We start from the raw sequence: 26,981 nt of genomic DNA, 5'->3' as shown, positions 1-26,981 counted from the left end.
AGCTGACTGTGGTGCTAAAATTCTAACATCAAACCCAGAAGCACGAAGTGTGTCAGCAATTCTTATGCAGAATAGAGATGTCTACATGCTTAATCCATGTAGTGCTAAAATATGGTACGTATACTTATGCAGAATAGAGATGTCTACATGCTTAATCCATGTAGTGCTAAAATATGGGACGTATACTTATGCAGAATAGAGATGTCTACATACTTAATCCATGTAGTGCTAAAATATGGTACGTATACTTATGCAGAATAGAGATGTCTACATGCTTAATCCATGTAGTGCTGAAATATGGTACGTATACTTATGCAGAATAGAGATGTCTACATGCTTATATCATGTAGTGCTAAAATATGGTATGTATACTTATGCAGAATAGAGATGTCTACATGCTTAATCCATGTAGTGCTAAAATATGGTACGTATACTTATGCAGAATAGAGATGTCTACATGCTTAATCCATGTAGTGCTAAAATATGGTAAGTATACTTATGCAGAATAGAGATGTCTACATGCTTAATCCATGTAGTGCTAAAATATGGGACGTATACTTATGCAGAATAGAGATGTCTACATGCTTAATCCAAGTAGTGCTAAAATATGGTAAGTATACTTATGCAGAATAGAGATGTCTACATGCTTAATCCATGTAGTGCTAGAATATAGTACGTATACTTATGCAGAATAGAGATGTCTACATGCTTAATCCATGTAGTGCTAAAATATGATACGTATACTTATGCAGAATAGAGATGTCTACATGCTTATATCATGTAGTGCTAAAATATGGTACGTATACTTGTGCAGAATAGAGATGTCTACATGCTTAATCCATGTAGTGCTAAAATATGGTATGTATACTTATGCAGAATAGAGATGTCTACATGCTTAATCCATGTAGTGCTAAAATATGGGACGTATACTTATGCAGAATAGAGATGTCTACATGCTTAATCCATGTAGTGCTAAAATATGGTAAGTATACTTATGCAGAATAGAGATGTCTACATGCTTAATCCATGTAGTGCTAAAATATGGGACGTATACTTATGCAGAATAGAGATGTCTACATGCTTAATCCAAGTAGTGCTAAAATATGGTAAGTATACTTATGCAGAATAGAGATGTCTACATGCTTAATCCAAGTAGTGCTAAAATATGGTAAGTATACTTATGCAGAATAGAGATGTCTACATGCTTAATCCATGTAGTGCTAGAATATAGTACGTATACTTATGCAGAATAGAGATGTCTACATGCTTAATCCATGTAGTGCTAAAATATGATACGTATACTTATGCAGAATAGAGATGTCTACATGCTTATATCATGTAGTGCTAAAATATGGTACGTATACTTGTGCAGAATAAAGATGTCTACATGCTTAATCCATGTAGTGCTAAAATATGGTATGTATACTTATGCAGAATAGAGATGTCTACATGCTTAATCCATGTAGTGCTAAAATATGGGACGTATACTTATGCAGAATAGAGATGTCTACATGCTTAATCCATGTAGTGCTAAAATATGGTAAGTATACTTATGCAGAATAGAGATGTCTACATGCTTAATCCATGTAGTGCTAAAATATGGGACGTATACTTATGCAGAATAGAGATGTCTACATGCTTAATCCAAGTAGTGCTAAAATATGGTAAGTATACTTATGCAGAATAGAGATGTCTACATGCTTAATCCATGTAGTGCTAGAATATAGTACGTATACTTATGCAGAATAGAGATGTCTACATGCTTAATCCATGTAGTGCTAAAATATGATACGTATACTTATGCAGAATAGAGATGTCTACATGCTTATATCATGTAGTGCTAAAATATGGTACGTATACTTATGCAGAATAGAGATGTCTACATGCTTAATCCATGTAGTGCTAAAATATGGTATGTATACTTATGCAGAATAGAGATGTTTACATGCTTAATCCATGTAGTGCTAAAATATGGTATGTATACTTATGCAGTATAGAGATGTCTACATGCTTAATCCATGTAGTGCTAAAATATGGTACGTATACTTATGCAGAATAGAGATGTCTACATGCTTAATCCATGTAGTGCTAAAATATGGTACGTAACTTATGCAGAATAGAGATGTCTACCTGCTTAATCCATGTAGTGCTAAAATATGGTACGTATACTTATGCAGAATAGAGATGTCTACATGCTTATATCATGTAGTGCTAAAATATGGTATGTATACTTATGCAGAATAGAGATGTCTACATGCTTAATCCATGTAGTGCTAAAATATGGTATGTATACTTATGCAGAATAGAGATGTTTACATGCTTAATCCATGTAGTGCTAAAATATGGTATGTATACTTATGCAGAATAGAGATGTCTACATGCTTAATCCATGTAGTGCTAAAATATGGTACGTATACTTATGCAGAATAGAGATGTCTACATGCTTATATCATGTAGTGCTAAAATATGGGACGTATACTTATGCAGAATAGAGATGTCTACATGCTTAATCCATGTAGTGCTAAAATATGGGACGTATACTTATGCAGAATAGAGATGTCTACATGCTTAATCCATGTAGTGCTAAAATATGGTAAGTATACTTATGCAGAATAGAGATGTCTACATGCTTAATCCATGTAGTGCTAAAATATGGGACGTATACTTATGCAGAATAGAGATGTCTACATGCTTAATCCAAGTAGTGCTAAAATATGGTAAGTATACTTATGCAGAATAGAGATGTCTACATGCTTAATCCATGTAGTGCTAAAATATGGGACGTATACTTATGCAGAATAGAGATGTCTACATGCTTAATCCATGTAGTGCTAAAATATGGTAAGTATACTTATGCAGAATAGAGATGTCTACATGCTTAATCCATGTAGTGCTAAAATATGGTACGTATACTTATGCAGAATAGAGATGTCTACATGCTTAATCCATGTAGTGCTAAAATATGGTACGTATACTTATGCAGAATAGAGATGTCTACATGCTTAATCCATGTAGTGCTAAAATATGGTACGTATACTTATGCAGAATAGAGATGTCTACATGCTTAATCCATGTAGTGCTAAAATATGGGACGTATACTTATGCAGAATAGAGATGTCTACATGCTTAATCCATGTAGTGCTAAAATATGGTAAGTATACTTATGCAGAATAGAGATGTCTACATGCTTAATCCATGTAGTGCTAAAATATGGTAAGTATACTTATGCAGAATAGAGATGTCTACATGCTTATATCATGTAGTGCTAAAATATGGGACGTATACTTATGCAGAATAGATGTCTACATGCTTAATCCATGTAGTGCTAAAATATGGTAAGTATACTTATGCAGAATAGAGATGTCTACATGCTTAATCCATGTAGTGCTAAAATATGGTACGTATACTTATGCAGAATAGAGATGTCTACATGCTTAATCCATGTAGTGCTAAAATATGGTATGTATACTTGTGCAGAATAGAGATGTCTACATGCTTATATCATGTAGTGCTAAAATATGGTACGTATACTTATGCAGAATAGAGATGTCTACATGCTTAATCCATGTAGTGCTAAAATATGGTATTATACTTATGCAGAATAGAGATGTTTACATGCTTAATCCATGTAGTGCTAAAATATGGTACGTATACTTATGCAGAATAGAGATGTCTACATGCTTAATCCATGTAGTGCTGAAATATGGTACGTATACTTATGCAGAATAGAGATGTCTACATGCTTATATCATGTGGTGCTAAAATATGGGACGTATACTTATGCAGAATAGAGATGTCTACACGCTTAATCCATGTAGTGCTAAAATATGGTACGTATACTTATGCAGAATAGAGATGTCTACATGCTTAATCCATGTAGTGCTAAAATATGGTACGTATACTTATGCAGAATAGAGATGTTTACATGCTTAATCCATGTAGTGCTAAAATATGGTACGTATACTTATGCAGAATAGAGATGTCTACATGCTTATATCATGTAGTGCTAAAATATGGGACGTATACTTATGCAGAATAGAGATGTTTACATGCTTAATCCATGTAGTGCTAAAATATGGTACGTATACTTATGCAGAATAGAGATGTCTACATGCTTAATCCATGTAGTGCTAAAATATGGTATGTATACTTATGCAGAATAGAGATGTCTACATGCTTAATCCATGTAGTGCTAAAATATGGTACGTATACTTATGCAGAATAGAGATGTCTACATGCTTAATCCATGTAGTGCTAAAATATGGTATGTATACTTATGCAGAATAGAGATGTTTACATGCTTAATCCATGTAGTGCTAAAATATGGTACGTATACTTATGCAGAATAGAGATGTCTACATGCTTAATCCATGTAGTGCTAAAATATGGTACGTATACTTATGCAGAATAGAGATGTCTACATGCTTATATTATGTAGTGCTAAAATATGGTATGTATACTTATGCAGAATAGAGATGTCTACATGCTTAATCCATGTAGTGCTAAAATATGGGACGTATACTTATGCAGAATAGAGATGTCTACATGCTTAATCCATGTAGTGCTAAAATATGGTAAGTATACTTATGCAGAATAGAGATGTCTACATGCTTATATCATGTAGTGCTAAAATATGGGACGTATACTTATGCAGAATAGAGATGTCTACATGCTTAATCCATGTAGTGCTAAAATATGGTAAGTATACTTATGCAGAATAGAGATGTCTACATGCTTAATCCATGTAGTGCTAAAATATGGTACGTATACTTATGCAGAATAGAGATGTCTACATGCTTAATCCATGTAGTGCTAAAATATGGTACGTATACTTATGCAGAATAGAGATGTCTACATGCTTAATCCATGTAGTGCTAAAATATGGTACGTATACTTATGCAGAATAGAGATGTCTACATGCTTAATCCATGTAGTGCTAAAATATGGTACGTATACTTATGCAGAATAGAGATGTCTACATGCTTATATCATGTAGTGCTAAAATATGGGACGTATACTTATGCAGAATAGAGATGTCTACACGCTTAATCCATGTAGTGCTAAAATATGGTACGTATACTTATGCAGAATAGAGATGTCTACATGCTTAATCCATGTAGTGCTAAAATATGGTACGTATACTTATGCAGAATAGAGATGTTTACTTGCTTAATCCATGTAGTGCTAAAATATGGTACGTATACTTATGCAGAATAGAGATGTCTACATGCTTATATCATGTAGTGCTAAAATATGGGACGTATACTTATGCAGAATAGAGATGTTTACATGCTTAATCCATGTAGTGCTAAAATATGGTACGTATACTTATGCAGAATAGAGATGTCTACATGCTTATATCATGTAGTGCTAAAATATGGGACGTATACTTATGCAGAATAGAGATGTTTACATGCTTAACCCATGTAGTGCTAAAATATGGTACGTATACTTATGCAGAATAGAGATGTCTACATGCTTAATCCATGTAGTGCTAAAATATGGTACGTGTACTTATGCAGAATAGAGATGTCTACATGCTTAATCCATGTAGTGCTAAAATATGGTATGTATACTTATGCAGAATAGAGATGTCTACATGCTTATATCATGTAGTGCTAAAATATGGGATGTATACTTATGCAGAATAGAGATGTCTACATGTTTAATCCATGTAGTGCTAAAATATGGTACGTATACTTATGCAGAATAGAGATGTCTACATGCTTAATCCATGTAGTGCTAAAATATGGTACGTATACTTATGCAGAATAGAGATGTTTACATGCTTAATCCATGTAGTGCTAAAATATGGTACGTATACTTATGCAAAATAGAGATGTCTACATGCTTATATCATGTAGTGCTAAAATTTGGGACGTATACTTATGCAGAATAGAGATGTTTACATGCTTAATCCATGTAGTGCTAAAATATGGTACGTATACTTATGCAGAATAGAGATGTCTACATGTTTATATCATGTAGTGCTAAAATATGGGACGTATACTTATGCAGAATAGAGATGTTTACATGCTTAACCCATGTAGTGCTAAAATATGGTACGTATACTTATGCAGAATAGAGATGTCTACATGCTTAATCCATGTAGTGCTAAAATATGGTACGTATACTTATGCAGAATAGAGATGTCTACATGCTTATATCATGTAGTGCTAAAATATGGTACGTATACTTATGCAGAATAGATGTCTACATGCTTAATCCATGTAGTGCTAAAATATGGTATTATACTTATGCAGAATAGAGATGTTTACATGCTTAATCCATGTAGTGCTAAAATATGGTACGTATACTTATGCAGAATAGAGATGTCTACATGCTTAATCCATGTAGTGCTGAAATATGGTACGTATACTTATGCAGAATAGAGATGTCTACATGCTTATATCATGTAGTGCTAAAATATGGGACGTATACTTATGCAGAATAGAGATGTCTACACGCTTAATCCATGTAGTGCTAAAATATGGTACGTATACTTATGCAGAATAGAGATGTCTACATGCTTAATCCATGTAGTGCTAAAATATGGTACGTATACTTATGCAGAATAGAGATGTTTACTTGCTTAATCCATGTAGTGCTAAAATATGGTACGTATACTTATGCAGAATAGAGATGTCTACATGCTTATATCATGTAGTGCTAAAATATGGGACGTATACTTATGCAGAATAGAGATGTTTACATGCTTAACCCATGTAGTGCTAAAATATGGTACGTATACTTATGCAGAATAGAGATGTCTACATGCTTAATCCATGTAGTGCTAAAATATGGTACGTGTACTTATGCAGAATAGAGATGTCTACATGCTTAATCCATGTAGTGCTAAAATATGGTATGTATACTTATGCAGAATAGAGATGTCTACATGCTTAATCCATGTAGTGCTAAAATATGGTATGTATACTTATGCAGAATAGAGATGTCTACATGCTTAATCCATGTAGTGCTAAAATATGGTACGTATACTTATGCAGAATAGAGATGTTTACATGCTTAATCCATGTAGTGCTAAAATATGGTACTTATACTTATGCAGAATAGAGATGTCTACATGCTTAATCCATGTAGTGCTGAAATATGGTACGTATACTTATGCAGAATAGAGATGTCTACATGCTTATATCATGTAGTGCTAAAATATGGGACGTATACTTATGCAGAATAGAGATGTCTACATGCTTAATCCATGTAGTGCTAAAATATGGTACGTATACTTATGCAGAATAGAGATGTCTACATGCTTAATCCATGTAGTGCTAAAATATGGTACGTATACTTATGCAGAATAGAGATGTTTACATGCTTAATCCATGTAGTGCTAAAATATGGTACGTATACTTATGCAAAATAGAGATGTCTACATGCTTATATCATGTAGTGCTAAAATTTGGGACGTATACTTATGCAGAATAGAGATGTTTACATGCTTAATCCATGTAGTGCTAAAATATGGTACGTATACTTATGCAGAATAGAGATGTCTACATGTTTATATCATGTAGTGCTAAAATATGGGACGTATACTTATGCAGAATAGAGATGTTTACATGCTTAACCCATGTAGTGCTAAAATATGGTACGTATACTTATGCAGAATAGAGATGTCTACATGCTTAATCCATGTAGTGCTAAAATATGGTACGTATACTTATGCAGAATAGAGATGTCTACATGCTTATATCATGTAGTGCTAAAATATGGGACGTATACTTATGCAGAATAGAGATGTTTACATGCTTAACCCATGTAGTGCTAAAATATGGTACGTATACTTATGCAGAATAGAGATGTCTACATGCTTAATCCATGTAGTGCTAAAATATGGTACGTATATTCACTGACAATCATCATGGGAAACTAAATTACTTATTTGTTCTTTTTTTCCAAAAGAGCATCTTACTCAATATTAAAGTACTGTATTGAAATCTGGGGAAACACATACCCAACACTTCTTGAACCAGTTCTGCTCTTACAAAAAAAGTTGTCTTATCACCTTCTCGCACTTTAAAGCACATTCTGCTCCTCTTTTTATCCAATTACGCATACTTGATATTCACAAACTTTGTAAATTACAAACCTGCCTATTTATCTTCGACCTTAAACACAACAGATATGCACATAGCCTCAATAAGTATGTTAATGATTACCCACATTGCTATCCCACAAGTTCAGTGTCTAGCGGTAACTTGTCAATTCCTGTTGCTCAACTTACAGTTTCACAACATAATTTTAAATTTGCTGCAGTAAAACACTGGAATTCACTTCCAGAGTCCCTCAAAAACATCACCAACAGAAACAAATTTAAATATGAAATGAAACATTATTTGCTTTGTTAAATTCCTCGATTACCTCCCATTTCTCTGCAATTTTTTTTTTCTTTTCTTCTGCAGAAAAGTTCGTTGTACCAGTAGTTCGTTTATATTATTATTACACATAATTTTTTAGTCATATTTATATCTTAATCATATAGATTACCTTTTAATTTTAGTTATGTAAATAGTAATTTTCCTTTCCATTACCCATAAATTGTAAATATCTACTTGACAGTCTGGGCCATGGACTGGACTAGTCCATAAGGACTATTTCCATGGTCCACGCCGGAATTACTACTATTGTATTTTGTTTATGAGTTCTGTTATAATGGTCATTCTGGTGAAATAAAATAAATAAAAAGAAGGTAACTCTGCAGACATAGGGTGCACTGCAGGGTACTACCCTTGGACTAAAATAAGACATTCTGAAGTCCCTATGTGTGCTGCAGTGTACCTCTCAGAGTGAAATAAGATAAAGCACTAGTTTACTAAGAATACCAATTCTCAGCACATACAGAATCACATATACTCATCAATGAAGTGGCGAGACTCTGTATTGTTGCTGTTTCATTATACGATTATAATAACAGCAGTGAATCTTACCATTATTAGACTTGTAACTCTAGTGTGAATGTCAAGTGTTTTGCATGTCATATGGTGTCATGGACTTTAATGCATTCTAAAACAAATATGTCTGCTTCTATTTTCAGGTTTACTGTAGAGCTTTGTGAACCACTTCAAATCAAACAAATTGAAATAGCTAATTTTGAATTATTTTCATCAACACCAAAAACTTTGAAAGTTCAAATCAGTGATAGGTAAGTACATACTTGTACTTCATCAGTCATGGAAACTGCTATCTTCCTATCAATTTTCCCTGGAATATTCTAATATCTATTAAAACATTCAGCAATGTTTTTTTTTATTTTAGACACTTTTACTCCTAACAGTCTGCATCCCTGGACACAACCATTGTCACCAAGGGTGCTGGGTATTAAAAATTATATACAGAATACACTTTTCATTTTTCATATCATGAGACGAGGATGTCCATATTGAAATTACGTCTTTGAACTAGCTTGGTTCTGAATCTTATGGAGATAGTGCCTGTGGATGATGGGTTTTTGCGGGACAAAGACATTTTGAGAAAAGAAAAATTATTATTAAAATGGTGAATATCATTGAAGCATTCTAGGCTGGGACAGTGAATTATGTGATCATCAGCGTACAATTTAATTTCAAATTAGAACACCCCCCCCCCCCATTGAATATAGTTGACAGCTAAGGATCTTCCAAGGGATATTAAAATTGGAAAATTGATAGAGAGATCAGTGATCATGATTCATTTCTTTCAGCACCCACTATAAGATATATCTTAGATTTATTATCTATAGTTAATTTTACGTTGATGATCAAGATAAATATATTATATCATCTTTATTTAATCTTCTCACATTGTCATAGTGTTTATAATAAGTAAACTATGGTATCAGTTGTTTGTCTTTCCAACACGTTTAGGTTGACACTGTTAGCAATGTTTGATTCTCAATTGTTGCTCTAAAACTGCTGGATTCACCATTCTTTTCTCTTATAGATACCAGTCAAGGGACTGGCATTATTTAGGTACTTTCCATGCAATAGATCAGCGGACACTACAGAGCTTTACTATACAAGATCAGGGGGGAATGTTTGCTAAGTATTTGAAAGTGGAAATGCTAGATTTTTTTGGTTCGGAACACTACTGCCCTCTCAGTATAATCAGGTATGTTATAGTTTCTTTGACATTTATGTGAATGAACAGACCTTTGCCTTTATGGCAAGCGATTGCTTAATCAAAATTTCATCAAGAGATAAGTCAAAAATAACTCTTTTCAAATTTCCTGAATGCCATTGTGTTAAAACAAAATTATAGTCTCTCTAAATTAAGACCATGAGGTTCATGTCAAGTGTGTGTTGTCAGATTGTCTACACTTGTATCCTGTGTTACTTCAGTTATAATCCTAAAAACTTCTAAGGACATAAATAAATAGAAAAAATTATGTCAAGAAGCTATGTCAATCTGATGTATTGTACAGTGTCTTTTTTTTTAAATATAATATATCTTATAATATATTATGTACCTCATATTTTGTATTATTCAACTAAAAAAAACTGCCAGCAATTAAATACTAAAATTAAAATAAAAGTTTATGAAAAGACATTGTCATAAAAAAGAACAAATGTAGATCTTATTTTAATACTCAGATTACAGCTACTGTGTTAAAAACACTTCTCAAAAAATCAGTGGTAGCATAGTGATTGATGGATCAGAATTGTGATCTGTAGACCTGATATCACATTGTACATAAATGTTCATCCTGGTGAAGGTGCTACAAACTACAGATGTCTTGTTTAATCTGTTCTCTAGAGTGTTTGGTACAAGCATGGAAGAAGAAATTATTCAGGAATCTGAAAGTCATGGCGCGAATGGCGATGAAGAAGGCGGTGAGTAGCCATGTTAATTTGTAGCTTTGAAGTTGTATTGTCGTCAAAATTTAGTTTTTTTAATTTTGAAGCCTTTGACATGTCAAGTACTGGTAAATGAACTACCAGTTACATGTATGGTATTTGCCAGATATCTAGTTGTGATTGAGTTTTTAGTAATTTAAGGTGTCTTCAAGTCTCCACACCACATTGTACGCTGGATTCTTTGTTTGGCGATCAAAGATGAACTACATTACAAAATCAATATTCAATGTAATGTACACACCAGACCTGTTTCCTGTATAGCCATTAGGTCGATCCTGCATTTCAAATTTATAGGATGGCTATTTTACTCATTTACCACTATTCCAAATGAACTTTGAAAATTGGAACATCTGTACCTCCTAGGTTACTTGTGTTTAGCATCTACCAGAAGCTGAATTAGAACAGCTATGCAATGTAACACAACTGACGACGTTATATAGCATTAATTCCATCTATCAATTTAAGCCTACAGCAGTCAGTGTGTTGAACATGCCGTCTGAGATCATTCAATTAGCTATTTTGTGACTATACAACTATACATTCTTTAAGATTGACTGAGAGAGCTGAATTAGTCTCTGTCTCTGAACATCTATAGTGATCTTCAAAAACCGTATAGAACGATGAAAAGATCATTAAGACCACACTTAATCAGAAAATGTTGGTTTTGCTTTGTTTTCTGTGATTTATTCTGATAGTTTTGACAGAATTACATTGCTAATACATGTACCATTCACAAAACTATGAATAATATAGCTTATTTGGAAAAATGGTAATTTCTTTGATTGAGGTGTAAAAATGTCTTCTGTGGCAGAGACTGATTCTGAACCCTCAACCATGCTACCAACGGCAGAAATCAGTCAAGGCTGAAGAATGGTGACTATAATATAAGGTTATTATACATCTTTTCCTACTAAGGATACATCATGAGAATGCCGAAATCCAACAAATTTGGAACAGAATCAGCGAACTTCTTTGTATGAAGTCCAGTCAAACCCTGGTGGCAGCCATGTTTGTTTTTATTATTAGAGGACGCTTATGCACGTAATCATTCCATATTTGGAATTCGCATTTCCTAATATGGTAGGATGAAAATACCCTGTAAAATACCGCAAAATTACGGCACGCTGTAACTTATGGCGTTACGGTGACAGATGTATAATAATGTGTAGCATATAATGGCTGTCTCATATGGCTTCATATTTGATTGCGAGTTTAAATCTGCTCATGCGTTTGAATAGTCATAAAGATTCACTAATGAATGCACATTCAAACCATCAAATATATCACATAATAGTATTTTTAATCCGAAATAACCTTTTTGATATCAAATGAGCACACATTGTAAAATGTTAGGTTTATTTACTTGAACAAAAAATTATGAATTATTATCATCAATGGACATGATGTAACATGACATATTAATTACTGTATTGATTCCACCTTGGACAAGAATTGTATAGTGGTGGTGGGGGGAGGGGGTATGGTTTCCTTTGAACCTTTATGTTATTGGTCTGTTCATTAATTTGTCACTAAATATATAAATAAATCTTGGTGAATTTGGTTTTACAGATGATGATCTTGTACCTGGTGAAGGGTTAAAGAAAGCTAATCTGTTAGATAGTGCATTAGATGCTGTCAATCATGTTGTAAAACGTGCTGCAAAAGCATTATTGGGATCAGAAGATGCACGGCCATCTGATTGTACAGGTCAGTATCACTAAATTTACATACTGTAAAATGACTAATTTTCACTGGGTTTAAATTTCACTGATTTACCATTTCAGGCATATTCAGTAGGTTTTAAATTCACGGTTTCGTCATTTAGATAATGTGTTCTATGCTAAATTTTACATATTCACTGTGTTTTAATTTAGCGCATTTTTCCAGTCAGCGAAATAAGCTAAATTAAAACCCAGTGAATAATTACCCCCTTTACAGTATATGTCTTCATTTTTTAGTGAACTGGCACCCACCCTCCCTATCTCTCCCACATATAATAACACTACTATCGAATAAAACATAAAAAAAAAACAGTTATCACCTATTCCCTGGCCAGTCCGTTGTACCCACTAGCAAAAAAATTCTTTTGCTGTAGGAAGATTTGATAAAAACGAATGATTCAAAACAACAATTTTGTATGATTGTGCTGTTATTTTATGCTCCAAAATCACAGACTATAATTTTGTATTTGTCTGTTCATCTCAAGCAATTTCTCATGCTGTGACCGATCATATTCCATGTGTACATTGATTTTTGATAAAATATGGCCATTTTATATTTTATTTTGGTTCTCATATTTGCTTAATTCTAATATTTAAATGCATCTAGAACTGTTTCTCGCAGATCAATGGCGATTTTGTACAAACTTTGTATGATTAAATGGGATCATCTATATTGGGTTATACAGGTGCATGTCATATTTTTTTTTAGTCCCCGTTCGGACACAGTCCGAAAACGGGGACTTATGTTTTGACCTCCGTGTGTCCGTGCGTGCGTCTGTGCGTTTGTCCGGACCTGTATCTTAGAAATGCCTGGACCAATCACAATCAAACTTCACACATACATCATACATTATATTATGCATATGTACATCATTTTGTTTTACGATCTGATTCATTTTTGTGCTAAAAATCCTAAAAATCAACCATTTCTCGGCTGTTTACAGATGGATTTTGTTCAAACTTGGTATATACATTAGACATTATGGGACCTTGATGCAAATAAATTCACTACGTTCAATTACCCACCATAGACTCTGGTCAGTCAAAATGACTATTTTGAACTGTAGGCATTAATCAGCGATTCTGCCGGTGACGGAGAGATAGAATCCAGGTCAGGGGAAGCCCCATGACCTCAAGATTCTTTTACCCCTTACGTCACGAACCCACGTGACCGAGGCCACCTGGCAGCACCACAGGTAGCCGTCCTTCACTCTTAATTTTTCTCCGCCTCGAGTGGAGATGAAATTTAGCGAGCTCTGTCTGGATCGCCTGCTTTTTTTCCTGTCCAGATTTATAGCTTGGGTTGTTGCCGCTGCTCGGCATCCGACATGGTAGCTGGTAGGATTTTAAGTTTTCCTTGTCTTTTTTTACCCTCGTGTCGTTTTCCCCTTTGCGTGTAGTATTTTTCACAGCAAAGAAATCAAAATCCAGCGCCACTACGTAATCACATGTTGATTTCATGGCGGCACCTTTTACAACTGTAATTCGTCTCCCTCATGCATGTCGTCTTTTATTTTTAATGTATTTAGCAATATATCGATGTAGTGACAGCTCCAAGGCTCGCTGCCTTTTTCTTCCAGTGTCCTCGTCTTTCGAGCCGACCGTACAGTGGTTTATTCAGAATCTACCAGCATAGAACCCGCATCCGAGATGCTTTGTCGTGGCTACGTGTGGGTTCCGGGTTTTTTTTTGCGTGAAAGCGCGTTTTTTTCACTGGAGTTCTGAGGCCTGAGTTTTTCTTTCAGAGCCATCAAAATCGCTGACACTGGCCACGTCACAGCAAGGTCAAGCGTCCAGTAAACAAATCGGTTAAAGTGAGTTTCGTGTTTTGCATGAGTGGAAAGTCCTCACGCTCGGCTACCGGTACTTCATGTACCGGGACGTCGAGTAAGAGGCCCGACGGCGGAGGTACCGATATTTTCTCGGTCTCCCCCGCTGATCGGAGGGCATCCTCACAGTGTGTTTTTTCAGGCGGTGTTTTTTACCCGATTTTACCGGCTGCAGCGAGGCTGTGCCCCTGGAGGCTTTCCTTCTATGGGGCCCGTTGCGGGTCTCTTCGTGGACCCTTCCTCGCACGGCGCCGAGTTTGCCTCTGAGTTGAGGGCTTTGGTCGAAGGACTGTCGGGGCAATTGCATCCCTGGCAGGCCGAGTAGATCAGACGCAGTCGGAGCGGGCTGTCTCCACTGTGTCCCCTCAGTGGGCAAGGAGGAAGAGACACGAAAGCATGTTTGCATTCAAACACGTCTCTTCCGGGGAACCCCCGTTCCCAGTCACGGCTCTCCCACTATTTTGGGGGGTGGCCGAGGCTCAGGCTAATTGCACCGGTCCTTCTCTGGATCCGCGGGCACTGAATGCCAACGGGGTGCTGGCAGCCAAGTCTCCGATCTCGGGACAGGGCTTTCAGGGCAGGGCACGCGTTGACCCCCCCCCCCCACTTACAGCCAGCTAGGGTTCGTCACGCGGTAACGATACAACGGTAACGAATTTATCCTTGTGTCCGGTCCACGCTGTGGGTTTTGACTACTTTCTTACCGACCTACGGGCGTCCCCAGAGGGAACTGACCCTGTCATGAGACGCACAGTCGAACACGCTCCCTCTCACATATTTTAAGTTAAAGGAGACGCAGTTCGCTCGCGTTGGATACAGCCGGTACTCCGGGCGGTCCCTCAGAGTCTTCCATCTGTATGACTCGGTGAGCCACGCTTAAGGGGTGAGGCGGAGTATCATCGATCCCAGTGATATGATGTATATACCCCAACCCTTGATCCTAAAGTGACCACCTAAGGTGGCTTCAACACTTATGGGATCACAGGCGTCGGGATCCAAAGCAACCCCGTCGGCACATCGCTCCCCTGTCCGTCTGAGTGCGGAGTGGGGCGCAGAGCACGCAAACGGTGTTGATGGGCGGCGTTGGTCAGCCGCGGAGGATGTAATGCTTAAGGCCCCCGGGTGGGGATAACGTTAGGCAACACTTCCCACTGGACCAAACGCTACCCGGTCGATGTGTCTCTGGATCAGACCCCATAGTGTGGGATGAGACCAAAACGCCCCCAACCGGATTCCAAGGCTCCTTCCCCAGACCCCGGTACCACGAATTTGGCAAACCGGGCAAAGGGGGATAGCCGCGTTCCGGGTGTCTTTGCCAATTGAGGACGACCCATCTAGCCCTGAGGGCAGAGTTGCTTGAGCGCATTATTATGCGTGCCCAGCACTCTGGTGACCTTGGAGGCAGAACGCACCAGCCTCCTAGACCAGGCGACATTTTTACTGGTGGGCCACCGCACATCTACGTGCGACACCCCCTAGTGTTGCCTGGCTCGCTTGGCCAGGGCCACTACTGTGCTACGAGGCGCAGCCTTAGACGCACGTGTTTTCGCCGACAAGCTGAGCTGGGGTACGTCCCCCACCACAGTGACACAGACTGGACACCCTCCACCCTCTTTGTTCAGGGAATGGTGGGTACAGTCTCGAAGCTTCGGAGTGCAATGAATCAGAGGGTTCAGATCGAATCCGCTAGCCAGTTGGTCCTGCCATGGGCAAGCGGAGGGCACCCCAAGCACAGAAAACAAAACGCCCTAGGGCATTGTCCGCTAGCCAAAGTCAGCCAAGAGGCAAGCGCTTATACCCTTCCATGGGAGGGAAGGGTAGTGGCGCGCCCCCAGGGAGGTAAGAGCCAGGTGGTGGTTCCTCACCCTCTGGGCGGACGTCTACCCGGCAGCAGGGGAAGCATGTTTGACGCTCACCTCTGCAACCGGGGGGGGGGGGGGGGGGGGGGGGGACAGGCACGTGTTCGGTGAGTGGCCAGATCACAACTTAGTGACTACTTCAGGCCTTGGGGAACTCGCCTCATGGGGGAAGGGAGCACCCCCCCCTGCAACTGCCAAACACATGGCCACACATCCCTGTCGTACACAGATTGCGCCGGTGCAGTCCGGTTTGGAGACGGCGGGTGACCGATACCTGAACCTTTCCAGGTGGTGACATCCGTTTACGGCATACCGCTGAAAGCTCCATTTCCCCCCGTCAGTGTCTCCCCTGTTGGGCACTGCCAGGGGACTCCCGCAAGGCGGAAGCAATCAGACAGGAAGTAGCAGTTTGCTGGGGAAAGACTCCATACACAGGATACATCAGCCGGAACTAAGTCCAGGCTTCTACCCAAATGTGTTCGTAGTACCAAATCTACAAGTGGCAGGCATCCAGTTTTGGACCTAGACAGACTGAATCAGTACGTGCCCCTCGATCGGTTCCACATGGAGACACCATTCAGGGTTCTTCTCTCCATCCACCGCTTTGACTGGCTAGCCCCGCTAGACTTAAGCGGGGCCTACCTGCACGTACCGATGCACCTAGCGAGTTGCCATCTCCTTCGAATCGCCCAGCTGGGCCAAGTATTCGAACTTCGGTGCCCCCCGTTCGGGTTAGGCACAGCGCCCTACGTGTTCACCAGAGGGATGAAACAGGTAGTGCTGCTGCTTCACCAGATGTCGGTACACCTCAACCCGTACCCAGACTACTGGTTACCAACAACCCGGGCAAGGGGTAATAGCCAAACGCATCAGGCTAACACAGGATTTACTTCACCAGTTGGGCTCGTTAGTAAATCGACAAGTCCCACCTCGAGCCAACGCGCAGTTGGTGTCCCTGGGCATGGAGTTTTGACACAGAGGTATGCTTGGCTTAGCTATTTCAAGCATATTGCTTAGCGCTAAGCAGCCTAGTCGAATGCCTAGTCAGCGTTCCCTCGGTGTCCCTCCGTGAACTAATGCGGATCATCGGAATGATGACCTCGGTTCGAAGGGTCGTTCCCCAGGCCGCACTACGCAGCCGCCCGGTATAACGCTTGTTATAACGCCGAGCTCTCCTAGATAGAACTAGATAGGCGGGTTTCGATCTCGGACCAAGTGAAGGAAGCCCTGCCCTGGTGGGTCGTCACTGACCAACCTCGGGCAGAGGGGCCCCCTTGGACCCGCTCGCCGCAGGTATGACTCTGGTAACAGATGCCTCCCCCCAGGATTGGGGAGCGCATCTATTGAACGAACAAGCCCAAGGATATGGCTCCCGCATAGTTTCGGGACCACCATATCAACCGGCTCGAACTGAGAGCAGTGTACTTAGCACTACCACGCTTTCTACCCGTAGTTCAAGACCACAGAGTCCTGCTCCGCACAGACAACACAGCGGTGGTCTCCTTCAAGAAGGAGGGGGGGACGCATTCCCCATCGTTGTCAGTCCTCGCGGAGCAAAATCCTCCCTTGGTGCCTGGAATACAATGTGGAGCTAACCGCACACCACCTTCCAGGGGTGAGGAACAGTCTGGCGACGCCCTTTCAGGGCGACTCCGTCTCCAGAACACGGAGTAGCCTCCAGGCTGTTTCGGCTGTGGACGGTCCAAGGTTAGACCGTTTGCCGCACCCCGGAACACCAAGCTCCCGACGTACGTACACTCCTGCTGACTCCAGGAGCCTGGGCCAGGGTCGCTTTGCTACCCCGCGGACCCACTTAGTTGTGTACGCTTTTCCTCCCTTCCCGCTAGTCCACCGGAGAAGACTTCGACAGGTGCACACCTGCATATTATCATTGGTCGCACCCAATTGGCCAAACAGGGCCTAGTTTCCACTTCTGTCGGAAACGATAGTCGAAACACCAGCAGTGCTTCCGGACTTACCGGACATGCCGTCCCAACCAGACGGCGCACTACCACGAGCCCAGCGGGTATCACTTACCCGCATAGAGGCTCTCATTAGACCCACACATACGAAAGCTTTATCTGAGTGGGCTGCCAACGTCCTGGCCAGGGCGAACAGGGATTCCACCAATGCAGCCTACATTTCTAGGCTGCGAGCATACACTGTAGTGTAGCGGAAGGGAGATTGATCGATACCATCCCTCTATTGGCCAGGTAGCAGGCTCCTTCGTCCACCTGTTTGACGAAGTGGGTTTGTCATACGCAGCGATCGTTGGCTACAGGTCGGCCTTGTGCCCCGCCATTCAAACGTACGGGAACAAGACTAACCAATTGTCCTACTATTAGGAGACTATTTACTGCTTTCCAGACGCTGAGACCCCATGCAAGGGAACTGCCCAACTGGGACTTGTCGGCTGTGTTGTCCGCTCTAAGCAGACCGCCTTTTGAGCCTCTCTGATCAAGCACCACTCAAATTTTTGACGTGGAAAATAGTCTTCCTACTGGTCCTCGCCTCAGGTAGACGTCGGCCAGAACTGGGGGGCATTGTCCTTCTCGGATGATGTACCGCCGTTATGGACAATCAAGTTGTGCTAAAGACACGAATCGGGTTTCTCGCCTAGAACCAAATCCCAGGACATGATCCTCAATCGATCGTCATCCCCCGGCTGGCAAATATTGTCAGTCCGGAAGACCAGGAGGAATCGCTTCTCTGCCCGGTCCGAGCGCTGAGTTGCTACGAGAACCATACCAGGTTTTCGAGACGGGGAACCAAACACATGTTTTTGTGTTATGGCCCTGACAAGCGGGATAAGCCGGTTTCCCCGACTTCCATCCCCAGGTGGATTACTGCGACTGTACTGGAGGTCTATAATACACTATCCTCCTCAACACAGACCTTGCAGAGACACCAAGTACAAGAACATGAGGTCCGTGCGATTGCTAACTCACTAGCGCTAGCGTCAGGTGCCCCCCCTCAAACACATTCAGGGCAGGCTTCTGGAGAACGCAGAACGTCTTCATCAACTACTACCTAGGAGACACCCAATCTATTGAGCAGGGTCTCTTCAGGTTAGGCCCCGTCGTAGCGGGTCAGGCCTTGTTTGCTGACCCAGCCCGAACGACTGCAGGGGCCTCTGCGCATAGGCGATAAGTCAGTTTCTGCATTTTTGCGGGCAGATTGTCTGTTCCACTAGCACTTCCTGGAAGCTCCCAGGTTTCGCTTCTGTCGACCTACGCCCTCATGCGAACTGTTTCGGTCCTACTTCAAGCTTATCACCCCTGAGTTCGGCTTGGGTCTAGCTTTCTCGGGCACACCGAACCCTGTCACCACAGCAGCATTGGCTTCTTGCTTCGGGGACAGCACAGGCAAAGTAAGACACCACCCTTCTTGGGTCTTAACATAGGTTATTGGGTGCGTTTTCATCCCGGACTGGGGAAAAGTCTTTCATCATTCTCTTTTTTTTCTGTTTGCTCGGAAAAACCCACCACCTATCGGTGTCTGACTCTGCCTACAGTTCAAAATAGTCATTTTGACTGACCGGAGTCTATGGTGGGTAATTGAACGTAGTGAATTTAGGCGAGGGTTCTCCGAACCCGCCTATTCACATAGTTCATACCCACCATAGACTCCGGGTCCCCCCCAACCTCCCCACTCTTTCCGTCGCGTTGGTCTAAGTCCTCGAGGCGGAGAGAAAGGAACCAGAGTGAAGGACGGCTACCTGTGGCGCTGCCAGGTGGCCTCGGTCACGTGGGTTCGTGACGTAAGGGGTAAAAGAATCTTGAGGTCATGGGGCTTCCCCTGACCTGGATTCTATCTCTCCGTCACCGGAAGAATCGCTGATTAATGCCTACAGTTCAAAATAGTCATTTTGACTGACCGGAGTCTATGGTGGGTATGAACTATTTTTCAGATAAGATTCAAAATGGCCGACTGGCGGCCATTTTGTATTAATGAATGTGGTTCTTGTGCCATATCTCTGACTTGCTTTCACTGATTATGTTCAAATTTTAAATATTCATTATACATCATGTCATAGATAGACAGATATATTGGTTTGACGATCCTATTCAAAATGGCCAAATGGTGGCCTTTTTTGTGCTAAACAATCTTCAAATATCAAGCATTTATGGATGGATTTTGTTCAAACTTGTTACATATATTAGACATTACAGGTTCCTGATGCACATCATTTTTTTTTAGATCGAATTCAAAATGGCTGTCTGGCGACCATTTTGTTATAATGAATGGGCTTCTAGACCCATATCTCCGACTTGTTTTGACTGATAATATTTTCAAATTTTAAATATTCATTATACATCATGTCGTAGATACACAGATATATTGGTTTGATGATCCTATTCAAAATGGCCGAATGGTGTTCATTTTTGTGCTAAAAATGATCAAATATCAAGCATTTATGGGTGGATTTCGTTCAAACTTGGTACATACATTAGACATTACGGGTTCCTGATGCTGAGTCATTTTATTTTTCAGATTGGATTCAAAATTGCTGACTGGCGGCCATTTTGTTTTAATGATTGGGCTTCTAGAGCCATATCTCTTAAATGCTTTGACTTATTATATTTAAATTTTATATATTCGTTATACATCATGTTATATATATACATGTATTCAAAATGATTGACTTTGAATGCTGTTCCTGAGCAATATATCTCAATATGGAAAAGTACTTGTTTGACGATCAGATACAAATGTCAATGATTTTAATGTTAAAAAATCATATTCCTGACATGGTTATATTCCAGCTATATTACTATAAACGTAACTATATATCTTAAATTTGATAACTAACGGGGACTGTGCCATGCATGGCTTGTTTTTATTATCTTGTGCAAATTGTTATACCTGTTTTCTTTCTTCCCCAAATCTACTGTTACATGTCTTTGTTTTTGGAACTGATAGACATAATTGCCCATTGTCTCGGACCTTGATCAGAATTTTAAGAAAAATTGCATTGGTTTTTATTATGCCAGAATACTAAAGATGACTTTGGCATTCAAATTGAGTCAATCCCTGGAAATGTATCAATCTATTTTTGTTTTCAGACAATGTCACAGACAAAGATTTACATGATATGAGACCTTGTATGCCAGAGGAAGATCCGTAAGTACATGTATATACATTTATATACCACTATTTGTCATGTGACCCATTCTTCAAGTGTACATCACTTGTAAACCAATATTTTATTATCTACTGTACAATAAATTATTGTAAATCAGACCTTGTATCTTGACTAAGGCTGCTGAGTTTATTCAAGGTGCAATGTCTGGATTTGATTAGGAGATATAGTTCTTCCTAAACTATTGAAAAAGTTAGGGTAGGGTTAAAACCCATAACATAACCATGACTTAGCTTATTGCAAATTCTGATGAAGGTTCTTGTCAAATGCATGCATTAGTATGGTCTTTACAATGGTATGTGTTGACTAATTGATAACAGCATACAATAGACTTTGTATTTTATGTGAATTCACTTTTTGAAATTAGTTGCTCACTGTGCAAGGTACATAATTGCTTGGTGAATATTCAGTTTTATAATTTACTTTGTATATAAGTCGAACATTAATGACCAATGGTTTTCAGCTTTGCATTGTATACTAAAATCTAACCCAAACAACATACAGGTATCAAATTAAGACCTGTCCAAGACAGGCAGATTGTAGCTGGGACAGATAAATTGTCTGTCTCTGTGAACAGGTTAAAAGAAATACCGGTACTAAGTTTTTACTAACCATCCAAATGGGGTAGTCCAAAGTTTCTAATGCCCAGAAGTATTTTTTTGAAACTATGAGTCAAGAATGACAATTTTATTTTAAATATGTTGTTGATCTTCCAAGAGAACAGGTACATCATCAAATGAGACAGGCACTTTCATTGTCAAACCTGTCCAATGATCAGACATTTTTAACCCATGAACATAGTTTATCCTATGAAGCAACGGCCACTAGTTTTCTATATGACAACTTTTGTAAACAAATCAATTTGTTTTTATTCATGTGCGAACAACTGTCTACAACTTTATGTGTGCTATGTAAACAAATTTGAACATGAGCAATTAAATTTATATTTTTGGAGACATTTTTGATTCACAAATAATTGTCTACTTGTTTGCAATATGAAAACAGTGTTTTGTTTTTTTTAATTTGCAATCGTTCGAATTTTTTTTTTTTTAAAAGCAACAGAAGTACTAGTATTTGCAGCTTGATATTTAATCATTCTTTGTTGGTTTGCTTGATAGGAATATCACTACAAGTGGTCACCCAGTCAACAAAGGATGTTTCCCAGAAGTTCCTCATGTTCCTATTGTTCCAGTAGAGCGAGATAAATTACAAAAGATCTCTCACAAAGAGTATCTTATTGAACTCTGTGATCCATGTACCTACTGCCACAAATGTGATTATAGTGAATATTTTCCAATCTGCAATTATGTTAAATACATGAAAGCTATCTATCCAATCACCTGTAAACATTTCATTGCTAAGCAACCTATCTCACAGAATAAGAAAGAGAAGAGTAAAAAAGATGGATCTGATGTTGATGACAAAGATAGACAATCAAGTGAGTCTATGGAATCACCACCTATTGTCATAGTAACTGCTTCACAAGAAACATCATCTTCTTTGACATCCGTAATTCAACAATCAAAAACAAATCAAGAATTGACAGCTTCTGTTGAAGCAGAAATAGAAAAGATTTTGGTATCCAAAACAGACTCTGATATTGATAATGTTGAAAAAAGTATATGTAGTGAACAACATGTTATCCAAACCGAGACTATACATAGTTCTGATGAGGTTGTCATAGAACCTTCAGTGCCTCTGTCAGTTGATACTAAACAAGAAGTAGAACCAGTGAAAACAAAGCCACTGGATGATATTCTAGTCACAAAGTCTGAAATTATTCAATCCTCTTTGGTTGATCAAAGTAATATTGAGGTATCGCCTTCTGTTGAGGCAGATATTCCAACAATTAAACCCACCCCCACTGTGCTAATAGACAATAGTGCTGCCACTGCAAGTGAGATGAAAACTGTGCCTGAAGAAACGCCGCCGCTACCTGATGTAGAAAAGACATTCTATGCAGAAAAAGATGCTCATGAGTTGCCACTTGGTGAACAGTCTAAAAGTGGTGTAGTTTTACCAACAAGCAAGGAATCTATATTTATGAGGTTGAATAATCGAATCAAGGATTTGGAGTACAATATGTCTTTAAGTCAGCAGTATTTACAGGAACTAAGTCAAAGGTAGGTAATAGAACTTATTTTGTAGAGATTTTGAGTCAAAATGTAATCTAAAAAATCAAGTTGATTCAGTGACTGCTTGGGAAAGGTCTTCAAGAACAAAATTATGATTCCTGTGGCTCTAGGACACTTCCCAAGATGCAACACTTGTATACTCCATCATATTCCATAACATTTTTGAAATTTTTTCTATAATTTCTTTGATAAATTACCGGTAATCTTGATTCAAAATGGAATCCCTCAAAAACTTTTTGACAGCTGAGGAGTTTGGTTTTAAAAAAAATATAAAATTGTATATTTAATATACTATTGGTGATTTGAGCCACAGACAAACTTGTTGTGGCTCCTTATTTCTTTTGTTTTCACACTTAAAAAGGGAATTAATTGTACTAAAAATTCAAGTTTTATACATGTAACTATAGTAAAATGTTTTTCAAGATTACTACGACACACACAAATGTATATCAATGTTTGAATTAGTTACTTCCTTTCTGCTTAGAGTGCATGCTACTACAAATCACATAACATACACTGTATGTAGTGTAGCATGTATGATACTACCGGTAACTAAAACACTTACATTCATGATTTTCAGTTCTATTTGTAGCAATAATTCTTTCCTAAATTACTGTTATTGTCACCGTGCTTAAATTAATTCAAATTCTGTTGTTTATCCTAGGTATCGAAAGCAGATGGATGAGATGCAGAAAAATTTTAATAAAACTGTTGGTAGACTTACTGATAGTTCACAGATAGCTGATGAGAAGGTAAAGTTTCCTGTGCACTTCTATCCATGTGTAATTGTAGTATGTTCCTTAGTAACAAGTTTGATAACAGATTTTGTTTCTCCTTGTTTGGATTAAGTCTCATAACTTCACCTGTGCGCATGTGTGCGAATATGTCTTTATCTGTCCGTGCATCTTAAACATACCGGGATAGATAATGCATCTTGGGATACATATGCACATGCATTCATTGTGTGATGTGATTAAAGATGACCGAATGACAGCCATTTTAGTACTAAACATTCATCAAAATCAGTCCTTTCTGTCATTCCAGAACAGGATCAAGTCGACATTTACACATAAGTTGTACACCAGTCAATTTTGGATTCATAATGACTGACCAGTTTCATTTTTGTCTGTTGCACGATAGAGACTTTGTCATGTCAATGAGATACTTTTTGTGAACATATAATAGCTTATTTTTTTTGTCTCCTTTTTGATGAGACCGAAAACTAGGAACTTGTGAATTGACCTCTATGTGTACGCCTGTCAGTGTGTTCGTCCATACATTCCCTTCTGTATCTCAAATATGCATGGACTGATCACATTAAAATTTTACACATACATGTTACATCTTCGAATACATATGCACGTCCAATTGATCCATGATCTGACATAAAATGATCGAACAACTTTCATTTTTGTACTAAACATTTGAACATAAGACTGAATACAATTTGATTGCACTGAAATAAGATTGTGTGAATATGTTTTATTTTCAGATGATTGATCCATGATCTGACATAAAATGATCGAACAACTTTCATTTTTGTACTAAAAACCTGTCATGTATGGATGAATTTCATTCAGACTTGGTACATACATTCAACATTAATGTATTTGGCGGCTATTTTGTTTTAAGAAATGCTGTTCCATGCCTTGACCAATGTTCAAACTTCCTACATGTATATACACTATACACTATGTCGCAAATATGGGCAGATATTCATTTCACAAACCAATTCAAGATGGCCTAATGACAGCCATTTCAATGTTAAAAACCTACATTTAGATCTCAATAATACATGTACATAGAAAATTGGTAAATGCGTTGAACATAATGGGGCCATGATGTTTTCAGATGAGATTTCAACTTGGTCGAATGACAGAAATTTGGTATTAATGAATGTTGTTCTAGACACATGCCTTGACTCACTATATTAACATGTATTTTATATTCATGTTCAGAATAAAAATACCTGAATCATTTCAGTTTTGTTAACTATTGACTTTCTTATTTTCTTCCGTCTGCCTAAAAACTGGTGCTTAGTATGTATTTTTTTGTCAGTAGAAAAATACAAATAAACAAGTGAAATTACATTTGATTCTGGTGCAGAATCCAGTTTCAATGATTTAAAAACTGCAATTTTATTTACACATTTTAATATGAAAATACTTTGTCTTGAATTGCAGAGTTGATCTAGTTAATCATAAGTTGACTTTTTGTATTTTTGTGTTCTACAGGACCACAAACAACAGGATACAATAGAGAATCTAGAAACTCAGCTTGCTCGTTTGACAAAATTAGTTGAGAATGTCTCACTGGAAATGAAAGATATGCAACATCAAGTAAGTACTGTCTTTTTTTGTGTTGTCTGAAAAATTCTGAACCAAACTGGGACTTCAAATGTCTTTCTGCAACCAGTAACTGTTACTTGCAATTCTTTTTAAAAAAATGACTTTTTCTTGATATCAATATGCAAGTGTAAATGACCATAGGCCAGATGTTTTAGTAATGTTTTTGTGCATAACATCTTTTTCTCGATGTTGATGCCACTGTACTTATTACCGGTAGTGACACACATGTGTATACAGACAATAATCATGATATTGACGATTGTTCTTGTTTTACAAATGAATTGTTTTAAATTCTCCATGATTAAAATGGTTGCATTTGAACATAAGACTGAATACAGTTTGATTGCACTGAAATAAGATTGTGTGAATATGTTTTATTTTCAGATGATTGAACGGCATTTCTTTCTAATGCTTGTAGAAGTTGTCAGTCTGAGCTTTCTCTTTTTATTCTGTGTTACACGGCAGAGAAGAAGAGTTCATGACATTGCACCAAATAAGCCTGTGATTACAATTGATTCTCATTCCAAGAAAAAAACAAAACTTAAAAGACGTAATTCTGTTGATGGATCAGTTGGACATAAAAAATTAGAATTAGGTAAATTGAAAAAGAAACATCATGATGACGAGAATATTTCAATAACTGGTAAGTTGATTGTTGATGTTGTTCTAGTTAAAACTTATGTACATGTAAGCCTTGGTTCATACGGGCAAGATAGTATTGCAAATATTCCATATTAGTGGGCAAATAAACCTATGTACTGTTCATATGTCGCAGTGGTTTGTACATAGATACTGGTATTATTTTGAATCCCTGATAGAGGGTGTTATTTTAACCTGCATATATCTTATCAAGGTTAAACATTGAAATTGAAGGTTATGACAAGCCCACAGACTGAAAGCTAAACTTAGCACCTGTTTTCACCATTCTTGTTTTTGAATAGTATGTTAAAACTTAATGCCAACTTATAGTAACTTTCTTCTGAAACATAGTGAATCTTGTTTACTTATTGCTGAAACATAGTGAATCTTGTTTACCCTCTGCTGAAACATAGTGAATCTTGTTGACTTTCTGTTGAAACATAATGAATCTTGT

The 26,981-nt window shown here is 38.4% G+C and overlaps 1 protein-coding gene across 2 annotated transcripts in view; it reads left to right on the top strand.

Annotated features, from left to right (window-relative positions):
* Positions 1–26,981, top strand: part of LOC102800600 (SUN domain-containing ossification factor-like) — a 100,342-nt gene that overhangs the window by 71,162 nt on the left and 2,199 nt on the right. For both annotated transcript variants that reach the window (XM_085492412.1, XM_085492411.1), the window contains 10 exons: positions 1–114; positions 9,056–9,163; positions 9,940–10,107; positions 10,753–10,829; positions 12,423–12,560; positions 21,329–21,386; positions 22,524–23,528; positions 24,205–24,292; positions 25,775–25,879; positions 26,273–26,531. The exon at positions 1–114 is cut by the window's left edge and continues 76 nt beyond it. In XM_085492412.1, coding sequence (XP_085348538.1) covers positions 1–114; positions 9,056–9,163; positions 9,940–10,107; positions 10,753–10,829; positions 12,423–12,560; positions 21,329–21,386; positions 22,524–23,528; positions 24,205–24,292; positions 25,775–25,879; positions 26,273–26,531 — 2,120 coding nt within the window. The remainder of the gene's footprint in view (positions 115–9,055; positions 9,164–9,939; positions 10,108–10,752; positions 10,830–12,422; positions 12,561–21,328; positions 21,387–22,523; positions 23,529–24,204; positions 24,293–25,774; positions 25,880–26,272; positions 26,532–26,981) is intronic.

The sequence above is a fragment of the Saccoglossus kowalevskii genome, chromosome 17, assembly GCF_978046115.1.
Source record: "Saccoglossus kowalevskii chromosome 17, keSacKowa6.1, whole genome shotgun sequence".
In the NCBI taxonomy this organism is placed as follows: Eukaryota; Metazoa; Hemichordata; class Enteropneusta; family Harrimaniidae; genus Saccoglossus; species Saccoglossus kowalevskii.
The sequence above is the reverse complement of the archived record's forward strand: the minus strand, read 5'-3'. Positions and strand labels throughout refer to the sequence as shown.